This window comes from Aulonocara stuartgranti, assembly GCF_965226115.1.
Source record: "Aulonocara stuartgranti genome assembly, chromosome: 7".
Classification (NCBI taxonomy): Eukaryota; Metazoa; Chordata; class Actinopteri; order Cichliformes; family Cichlidae; genus Aulonocara; species Aulonocara stuartgranti.
In genome coordinates, this window is record NC_138945.1 from 59,293,905 (window position 1) to 59,305,000 (window position 11,096).

Sequence of the window (11,096 nt, forward strand, 5' to 3'; positions counted from 1 at the left end):
GGATTTCCAGTATTTAGTAGCAGGAGGTCCCAGTATAGCTGAAGATAAGAGTATTTATAAGAGCAGTAGTAATAATATTTTGATTATGGAGTTAAGCTACGATATTATCATATTAAAGAAGAAAAATTGTACCATTTCCTTCTTTTCCCTTTCCCTTTCCATTTCTAAGAGAACATCCAAAACATTTTCACCAATACAGGTCCAGCTACTGTCTCCTCCTGCAATCTGAAGCACAAACAGCCCCATTGTAGTATTCTGTTACTATTTGTTTGTTTGTGTTTGTGTCTAATTATGTGTGAGCTGGTACCTTCCTCATAGCTGTATGTGCTTCAGTGATGTTGGAAGAAAAATGAAACACTTTGCTGTAAAGGAGACTCACATCCTCAGGGGTAAACTCTGCGCCAACAGACATACCTAGAGACTGGTAAAGACCAGCAATGTAATCCTGAAGCAAAGCACATGGTTGTAATTACATTTATTTTCAGTTCATTCAATTCAACCTTGTACATACAAAAGGAAAACAAATGCATTTCTCACACAGCCACAGCAAAGTATCCTACCTGCTCCATGTTTTCAGGTTGATAAATTATGCAGCATATTACTATGGTTACGGCAGTCCTCTGGGAAACAGCTGGATCAGCTTACCAGCAACAAAAAGTGACAGTGTATCTGTCAGAGAGTGAAAGGTGATACATGACCACGTGATGCTTTACACCTGAGTGTAGTGCTCTGTAACATTTAACACGTAGTGAAAGTCAGTGGCTCCATGCCTTTTAGTGTTGTGTTGTCTTTATTTTAAAGTCTGTGGTGTCAAATGATTTATTTACTTTATTTTTAAGGCATACAAAGTCCTAGTATGTGATTTAGGCTTCTGTTCTCTTCAAAAGCTGTATGGTGGATCAACTTAAAAAAAAAAAAAACTAACCATTTTGGGTTTTATTAAGCCTTAAATGTAGGGGTGTGGGTGCTGTGATTGACAGGTATGCGTTGCCTGGGTCTCACCTCTGTTTGCAGAAGTTTATGCTCCAGTTTTGTTGTGTAGAATTCTAGTATTTTATCTGTATGATACTGCTATACTATTTGCATGATTATCAATAATTAAAAGGAATCTGCTTCCATGTGATGAACCCATATACCTTATATATCTTGTTTAACAAGCTTACTAGTTATCTGATAGCTTAGCACTTAACCATTTCACCTGTTGAAACTTCAAATTGTCCAGAGTCCAGAAAATAATAGATGATATCATGGTGGCTACATACAACTTTTATATACAGACTATAGTGTTGTAAAGTGGCTGTGTTTCTTTGTCTTATTGTAGAAAAACATCACTGTTAAGAGGAAAACAAAGGGATATGAGCCGGTTTCTTTTTTTGATTTGCTTAAAGTTATGACATATCTAGGGACACCAGTGTTTTCTTACAAAGCACCCTGGACCATGGACAATTTAGAGAAAGAAGTGAATGTAAACATGTCTGGCCAGCTCTCCCTAAAAAAAAAAAGAGAGACCTCAGTGGGATTTCTTGGTCAAATAAAGGTAATAATAATGAGGTGGTTAGGTCTATAAGCAGTTGATCATTGAGAATCACCCTGAAATAAGCTGATTTATTATTGAAAACTGCTTACCATATTTGTTGAATTGTAAAGCTATTTCACACATTTTCATATGTGTAGCTGACCTGATGTGTACTCACTAAAATACACTCTACTCAAATAAATACAATGTGTGCAGAAAGGACAGTGATGCCAAATGGGTGATTAAATATCAACATGAAGTTTGTCTCTGAACACAGAAAAAGAAACAACAGAAATATTAGTGAAACTTTTATTTATAAAATGGAGAAGGAAAAGATTACCTGAGATTATATGGCTTCCTGTATGAACAGTCAGACATTGCACAGTGCTAAAAATGTAACCTGCATGATAAACAACTTTAAATAATTGCTAATACTGTTAAAGTAAATGTGTGAAACAAACTAGGTATGGAATTAAATGACAAATCTTTAAGTAGTATAAATATTCAGTGTTACAATATTTATAAAAACCAACAAACACAGTATGTGGAGTCCACAGGTCATGGAGGTTCATCTGGAAATCTTTCCATTGTATACAGTAACATGGGGCTGATGCAGTGACAGTGCATGCGTGTGAAATTATAAGTGAGTGTCCACTTATTCAGTAACTGTGGCATTTGAGGAGCTGCCATGAATGATCTTTGGACACTTCTCTTGTGGTATGCAGTAGTTGTTGTGTAGGACCAGACCAGCAGGACACTGACATCCTGGAACACAGGGCTTGAAACAGTGGCTTTCTATCACTCCCAGAGGTACATCGACATTAAAGCAGGTTACAGGACAAGGGGGGCCGCACTCATCAAACACAAAGCCCCTCTCCACTGGGCAGCCCACAGCTGTGGAAGACAGGAGCAAAGAAAACACTGTGAGCACTATAGCTTCAAGCATATGTCTTATTTTGACCTTTACTGATCCTCAGCAGAAATTTCCGGGTGGCTGACAGCAGTGAGGCCAATGGCTGTTTATTTTTAATTCAGAATGAATCATATTGCATTACTTCCTTATAACATTAAGCAGTTTATGTCATGGAACGCCGTGTGGCAAGCAGACTGTGGACCCAGAGGCAGGACACAGGAAGAGAAATAAACTCAAAAACTCAGCTTTGCTTGCTGGCAAATTACAGAAATTACACAAACCAAACCGAAAAATAGGACTCTAGGAGAACACACGGACAAGAGAGCGCACAGCAAAAGGGAGGACGTGACAAAGAACACATTTTAGTCAAAATAGCCAAGAGGAGATTAGAGCAAACAAGATGAGAGACTATCAAAATAAAACAGGAAGTAGCAGAACATGAGAACAGAAACACAGACCTGAAACAAAGACAGAAAAGGAAACAAACACAAAGAAGGAAACACCAAGGACAAAACACAGGGATGAGGTTAGGACACACATGGGAACATTAAGAAGACAGGAATACACAGAAACTCAGGATATAAAACATAAACTGAAACCAACTGAAAACTAGACAAGACCCAAAATTTAAAAAGCTGGGCCCGTGACAGTTTAAAGTTGGTTATGAAGCTGACAGCTGGTTGCCGGCATGCACGCTCGATGTGAAATGATAATATACATCCTAGAGTATATTTGCCACTTTCTGGTGATTTACTCACCACACAGAGACGCGCTCCTCCACTGCACGATGACTCCTGCTGCTCTGCACTGGCTCGCGTAGGCCTCCAACGTGTCACAAAGACAGTCATCAGTATTGGCACCGCAAGCACAGAGGTCGTAAACACAAGCTCCGTACCACTGTTCAGGAGGCACCACGGGATGACAGGGCTTAAAGATGGCAGACTTCAGGATTTTACAGCGAGTGTTGGCCCCCTTTTTGGCCTGGTAGCCTGCATCCTTACAAGGGTCAACATTCTCACCAGGACGACAGGAGGAGCGGAAATGGGTACCATTTGTGACCTTAAATGACAAAAAGTTATTTCATTTGCATGCAGTCAAAATTAGTGATAAGCTATGTATTTTATAGAGTCTCTGTATTACTGCTGTGTATTGATTTTACCCTCCAGCTGTTTCCAAATTCAGACTCAGATAGGGTGATTCGTCCATTTGGCATCCGGAGGTCATCCTGGTAGTAGTTGTTGAAGTTTCCACAAAGACCACAGGTGTGGCCCTTATAGGAGCCTGGCACACTTACTTCTACATGTGAACGAGGACTCCACAGCACCTAAGGTGGGCGAGTGGATGTACCAGTTTGTTACAAAACTGGGAGTGACCAAATTTGTGAGAAGGTAAAGAGACAGAAAAACAAAGAGTACTGCACCTTCAGACCAATGTTAGTGTTGAGTAAAATTGTGTTGGTTTGCCGTTCGATATAGATGTATGGTTCCCTGAGAAATGGCAAAGTTACAGCCTCATCATTCACCTGGATAAAAGAGGAGATGGATGAGTGAATGCACTAAGCATAAAATTCACTGGGTAAAACCCTTTATGGTCTATTTACATACAAACCTTCACAATCCAGTCCTGCAGTAGCTGCACTGTGACATCACCCAAAAACACAGTAACCTCTTTAGTCCAGGACACTCCTTTACGTCCACGATCATCATTTGTAGCATGAACACTGTAAAAACAAAAATGTGCTTTCTTGTTTTGTTACTTGTTACCTTTTAGCAAAATTTTGTGCTTTAAATACAATAACAATGCATCTATTTTCTGAAACACCTCCAGTTCCAGCCAGCTAGGATGTCCAAGACTATTTTTTCTGTGAGGCAATGATGGCAACTGCACCTCTTGGGGAGGTACTCCATATCATCAACCTCAACACAGAACCAGTACTGTTCTGGTTTGTTTGAACAGAAAAAGAATCTCTTTTTCATTAGTGCTGTCAAAATTAACGCATTAACGCAAAATAATCCACCATCATGCTTAACGCGTTTATAAATTTTAACTCGATGAACACATCTGGAGCACACAATGACTCAAAATACTCGAAACGATTCTGTCTATGTCTATATTTATATATATATATATATATATATATATATTAGCGCCACCGAAAATTAACGAGTTAACGCGAATTAATCCCCATTGCGATTAAAACTTTTAACGCAATTAATGCATCCGGGAGAAGATTGAAGAAAACTATTCAAATTCTATTTGAATTTGAATTTCTTGTTTATTCTACATTTACTTTATTATATTGCATAAATGTCAGTTAGAAGCTTAAATATAAAGTTGAAAAAAATCAAGTTATCAGGATCAAGTAATTGCGATTAATCGCGATTAATTACAGATAATTGTGAGATTAATTTGTTAATTTCTTTTAATCTATTGACAGCACTACTTTTTATACAATTAATTATTATAGATATTGTTTGGGATGAATTTCACCTGAAATCTCCACTCTCACAATCCTGTGTCAGGACATATGTGCACGTTCCCTGGAAGTGCAGCATGCGGCCATCGAAGGTCCGGTAATGAGGATCGCCAAAGGCACTGCAAGTAGCTGGACGAGGAAGGCAATGAGGACAACACAAACCTGGGATAACTGCAGGCATCTCATCCTGGCAGTAAAACACACAAACAGACTGTGTTAACACTGGCTGTGTGAGAATATGATGAACCTAAAATGATTTAAAAAACAAAAAGTCTGCAGTGACAAAATGTGCTCTGTGAAAATAGCCAGCGTGTGAACACAGATGAGAAACGTCAGATAATAACTGATTCTCTGCAAATTGATGGGTGAGCATCATGGGAACATTTCAGATAATCATGAAACGCCATTAAAAAATTTTTGTGTGTGTGTTTTTCAATAACACTCACATTTGCACAGGTGAGGGGAGGGCAGCGTTCACTGCGACAGTGTACGTCTCCAGACAAACACGTGCAGCTGGTGCATTCATCCACCTCCCAGTGTTCATTGGAGTGAAACACTGTCCCCTGGTACAAACACGACACCTCCGAGTCTACAACACATATGCACAACAAAGTTTAATCTTTGTAAAGAATACACCCCATCCATCTGTCACATCATTCCAGTGTCGAATACCCAGAGGTGAAAAGCCAGCAGCTGTTTTTATTTTGTGATACCTTGACATTCATAGCAGCATCTCCCAGGAAGTTTCACTTGCTTTTGTCCTTCCAGACAAATGGCAGGTAAACACTCTTCAATGCTGCACTCAATGTAGCCCAACTGAGGATGCAACCACAAACAGACTTCTTAAGAAAATAATCTCAGTAAATAAAAAAAGGTCTATTTTAGAAATGCTATTTTTTTAAATATAACATTAGTGGCAACGTGCTGGTGTGCCTTCCAACTAAGTCTGTGGCCTTTCTGTGTGGAGTTAGCATGTTCTCTGCGTGGGTTCTCTCTGCATTCTCTAGTTTTCTCCCACAGTCCAAAGACACGCATGGGTTTAGGTTAAGTGTTAATTTTAACCCCTGTGATTGGAGATCTTTCCAGAATACCCTGCCTCTCGCCCTATGTCAACTGGGATAGGCTCCAACACTCCCAAGACCATGAATTGGATAGGGGATAAGTTGGATCAGATGTATGTATGTGTGAATGGAGAATCATATTAATATTATGTCTTCAGTTAGGTGAAATTTAAGTGTTTTCCTTAGCTTAACGATCAAAATCAACCCCTCAGTATTTGCAGCTGGAGAGCGCTGGACCCTTCTTTTTGTGTCTTTTAAGTCATTCCTCAAAAACTAAACCCTTCCACTTGTATTTGTGTACCACATTATTTTTTAACATACACATATATATATATATATATATATATATATATATATACACATATATATATATATATATATATATATATATATATACATATACACACACCCAGCACGCCCCTGCGGGCGGTTTATCCTTCAAGCTCGGGTCCTCTACCAGAGGCCTGGGAGCTTGAGGGTCCTGCGCAGTATCTTAGCTGTTCCCAGGACTGCGCTCTTCTGGACAGAGATCTCCGATGTTTTTTTTCCCGGGATCTGCTGGAGCCACTCGCCTAGCTTGGGAGTCACCGCACCTAGTGCTCCGATTACCACGGGGACCACCGTTACCTTCACCCTCCACATCCTCTCGAGCTCTTCTCTGAGCCCTTGGTATTTCTCCAGCTTCTCGTGTTCCTTCTTCCTGATATTGCTGTCATTCGGAACCGCTACATCGATCACTACGGCCGTCTTCCTCTGCTTGTCTACCACCACTATGTCCGGTTGGTTAGCCACCACCATTTTGTCCGTCTGTATCTGGAAGTCCCACAGGATCTTAGCTCGGTCATTCTCCACCACCCTTGGGGGCATCTCCCATTTTGACCTCGGGACTTCTAGGTTATACTCGGCACAGATGTTCCTGTACACTATGCCGGCCACTTGGTTATGGCGTTCCATGTATGCCTTGCCTGCTAGCATCTTGCACCCTGCTGTTATGTGCTGGATAGTCTCTGGGGCATCTTTACACAGCCTGCACCTGGGGTCTTGCCTGGTGTGATAGACCCCAGCCTCTATGGATCTTGTACTCAGAGCTTGTTCTTGTGCTGCCATGATTAGTGCCTCTGTGCTGTCTTTCAGTCCAGCTTTGTCCAGCCACTGGTAGGATTTCTGGATATCAGCCACCTCCTCTATCTGCCGGTGGTACATACCGTGCAGGGGCCTGTCCTTCCATGATGGATCCTCGTCTCCCTCCTCTTTCTTGGGTTTCTGCTGCCTGAGGTATTCACTGAGCACTCGGTCAGTTGGGGCCATCTTCCCAATGTATTCTTGGATGTTCCTTGTCTCATCCTGGACTGTGGTGCTGACACTCACCAGTCCCCGGCCCCCTTCCTTCCGCTTAGCGTACAGCCTCAGGGTGCTGGACTTGGGGTGAAACCCTCCATGCATGGTCAGGAGCTTTCTTGTCTTTATGTCAGTGGCTTCTATCTCCTCCTTTGGCCAGCTTATTACCCCAGCAGGGTACCTGATCACGGGCAGGGCGTATGTGTTGATGGCCCGGATCTTGTTCTTACCATTCAGCTGACTCCTCAGGACTTGCCTGACCCTCTGCAGGTACTTGGTGGTTGCAGCCTTTCTAGCGGCCTCTTCATGGTTCCCATTTGCCTGCGGGATCCCCAGGTACTTGTAACTGTCCTCTATGTCTGCAATGTTGCCTTCTGGTAGTTCAATCCCCTCAGTTCTGACTACCTTCCCTCTCTTTGTTACCATCCGACTACACTTCTCCAGTCCGAACGACATTCCAATGTCATTGCTGTATAGCCTGGTAGTGTGGATCAGTGAATCGATGTCTCGTTCACTCTTGGCATACAGCTTGATGTCATCCATGTACAGGAGGTGGCTGACAACTGCTCCGTTCTGTAGTCGGTATCCGTAGCCAGTCTTGTTAATGATCTCACTGAGGGGGTTCAGGCCTATGCAGAACAGCAGTGGGGACAGAGCATCTCCTTGGTAGATCCCGCACTTGATGGTGACTTGTGCTATGGGCTTGGAGTTGGCCTCTAGTGTTGTACGCCACATCCCCATTGAGTTCCTGATGAAGGCTCTTAGGGTCCCATTGATCTTGTACAATTCTAGGCATTCCAGTATCCAGCTGTGGGGCATTGAGTCATAGGCCTTCTTGTAATCAATCCAGGCAGTGCACAGGTTGGTCAGTCTGGTCTTGCAGTCTCGGCTGATTGTTCTGTCTACCAGTAGCTGGTGTTTTGCACCTCTGGTATTCTTGCCAATTCCTTTCTGTGTCCCGCTCATGTATTGACCCATGTGCCTGTTCATCTTAGCCGATATGATGCCTGACAGGAGCTTCCATGTAGTACTGAGGCAGGTTATTGGTCGGTAGTTGGAGGGGACCGGTCCCTTCTTGGGGTCCTTGGGGATCAGGACCGTCCGGCCTTCAGTTAGCCATTCCGGGTGTCTTTCGTTAACTAGCAGCTGGTTCATTTGTGCTGCCAGACGCTCGTGGAGTGCAGTCAGCTTCTTCAGCCAGTAGGCGTGAACCATGTCGGGCCCTGGCGCTGTCCAACTCTTCATACTGGAGACCCTTTCTTGGATATCTGCCACTGTGATGGTTACTGGACCCTGTTCAGGGAGGTCGCTGTGGTCTGCCCTCAGATCCTCTAGCCACTGAGCATTGCCGTTATGGGTTGCATCCTTCTCCCATATGCTCTTCCAGTATTGCTCCGTCTCCAGCCTTGGTGGTGCTGTTCTCTTATTGTTCCCTTGCCACTGAGAGTACACTTTTGCTGGTTCTGTGGAGAACAGCTGGTTTATTCTCCTGCCTTCTATCTCTCTGGTGTACCTCCTCAAGCAGCTGGCCAAGGCTGTGAGTCTTTGCTTGGCAGTTTCCAAGGCCTCAGGTATGGACAACTTGCTGTATTTCTTAGGCACCTTCTTTGTCGCACCTTTCTGCAACTCCGTTAGTTGGCTAACCTCCCTCCGTGCTACTTTGATCTTGCCCTCTAGCCTCCTTCTCCATGGAGGGTACTGCCCCTTGTGGCTGTTCAACTTGTAGCCAAGCATCTCACTGATCACTGCTGCCGTATTGTAGATCAGCTTGTTAGTGTCGGTAATCGTGGTTGTAGGTATTGCCCGTAGTGCTGCATTAACATCATCTAGCAGACCTTCTGAGGGTACTTCACGTAATCTTGGTAACCGGCTACGGGGGATCCAGGTTTCAAGCTTGGCCATGATCCTATTTTTCAGGTCAGTTCCTCTCGCACTCAACGATCCTTCTCCTATCGCACTTGGGGCTATGTACCCAATCTCGGGTGGGGGTGATGATATCTCCCCCCTGACCTGGCGTCCTGACTCCTCCTTGCCGTAGCATTTGTGTTGTACCTCGTCAATCTCTAGCTGTGAGAGCAGTCCCTTCTTTCGAATGTTGGAACACTGAGCTACTAGTTGTTTCGCCGTCATTGTGGATGTTGGGTATCGAAGAATCCATAGGTCCCTCATCCTATTCATGTAGCCCCTTCCGCCGGGGTTACTTGCGTAGTAGCATTCCAACAACGCCCTGTTTTCGTCCCTTGCCCACCGATGCCTTCTTGTTCCAGTAGCCCACTTTTCGTCAGGGTGCCCTGGTTCCTCAACACCTGACGCGGACCTTGTTGATCCGGGCGACGTCCGAGCCGGCATGCCTTCATATTTATCTGTCTCGCTCATGTCTGCGGTAGGCTTGCTTAGCATAGGGGGTCTAGCCTTAGGACAGACGCCCCAGGCAGGAATCGAACTTGCGATCCTCTGTTCCAAAGGCGTGTAGTTTAACCACTACGCTATCCAGCTGCATATATATATATATATATATATATATATATATATATACACACACACACACACACACATATATATACACATATACATATATACACATATATATATATATATATATATATATATATATATAACGGAGTTGCAGAAAGGTGCGACAAATAAGGTGCCTAAGAAATACAGCAAGCTGTCCATACCTGAGGCCTTGGAAACTGCCAAGCAAAGACTCACAGCCTTGGCCAGCCGCTTGAGGAGGTACACCAGAGAGATAGAAGGCAGGAGAATAAACCAGCTGTTCTCCACAGAACCAGCAAAGGTGTACTCTCAGTGGCAAGGGAACAATAAGAGAACAGCACCACCAAGGCTGGAGACGGAGCAATACTGGAAGAGCATATGGGAGAAGGATGCAACCCATAACGCCAATGCTCAGTGGCTAGAGGATCTGAGGGCTGACCACAGCGACCTCCCCGAACAGGGTCCAGTAACCATCACAGTGGCAGATATCCAAGAAAGGGTCTCCAGTATGAAGAGTTGGACAGCACCAGGGCCCGACATGGTTCACGCCTACTGGCTGAAGAAGCTGACTGCACTCCACGAGCGTCTGGCAGCACAAATGAACCAGCTGCTAGTTAACGAGAGACACCCGGAATGGCTAACTGAAGGCCGGACGGTCCTGATCCCCAAGGACCCCAAGAAGGGACCGGTCCCCTCCAACTACCGACCAATAACCTGCCTCAGTACTACATGGAAGCTCCTGTCAGGCATCATATCGGCTAAGATGAACAGGCACATGGGTCAATACATGAGCGGGACACAGAAAGGAATTGGCAAGAATACCAGAGGCGCAAAACACCAGCTACTGGTAGACAGAACAATCAGCCGAGACTGCAAGACCAGACTGACCAACCTGTGCACTGCCTGGATTGATTACAAGAAGGCCTATGACTCAATGCCCCACAGCTGGATACTGGAATGCCTAGAATTGTACAAGATCAATGGGACCCTAAGAGCCTTCATCAGGAACTCAATGGGGATGTGGCGTACAACACTAGAGGCCAACTCCAAGCCCATAGCACAAGTCACCATCAAGTGCGGGATCTACCAAGGAGATGCTCTGTCCCCACTGCTGTTCTGCATAGGCCTGAACCCCCTCAGTGAGATCATTAACAAGACTGGCTACGGATACCGACTACAGAACGGAGCAGTTGTCAGCCACCTCCTGTACATGGATGACATCAAGCTGTATGCCAAGAGTGAACGAGACATCGATTCACTGATCCACACTACCAGGCTATACAGCAATGACATTGG

General features: G+C 44.2%; 1 protein-coding gene across 1 annotated transcript in view; it reads right to left on the reverse strand.

Annotated features, from left to right (window-relative positions):
* Nucleotides 1-1,811: 1,811 nt before the first annotated feature.
* Nucleotides 1,812-11,096, reverse strand: part of kcp (kielin cysteine rich BMP regulator) — a 55,357-nt gene continuing 46,072 nt past the window's right edge. The window contains exons 45-52 of the mRNA XM_082540857.1: nucleotides 5,619-5,721; nucleotides 5,352-5,494; nucleotides 4,920-5,092; nucleotides 4,038-4,149; nucleotides 3,850-3,951; nucleotides 3,589-3,753; nucleotides 3,188-3,488; nucleotides 1,812-2,410 (exon numbers count right to left, since the gene is read on the reverse strand). Coding sequence (XP_082396983.1) covers nucleotides 2,172-2,410; nucleotides 3,188-3,488; nucleotides 3,589-3,753; nucleotides 3,850-3,951; nucleotides 4,038-4,149; nucleotides 4,920-5,092; nucleotides 5,352-5,494; nucleotides 5,619-5,721 — 1,338 coding nt within the window. The 3' untranslated portion in view covers nucleotides 1,812-2,171. The remainder of the gene's footprint in view (nucleotides 2,411-3,187; nucleotides 3,489-3,588; nucleotides 3,754-3,849; nucleotides 3,952-4,037; nucleotides 4,150-4,919; nucleotides 5,093-5,351; nucleotides 5,495-5,618; nucleotides 5,722-11,096) is intronic.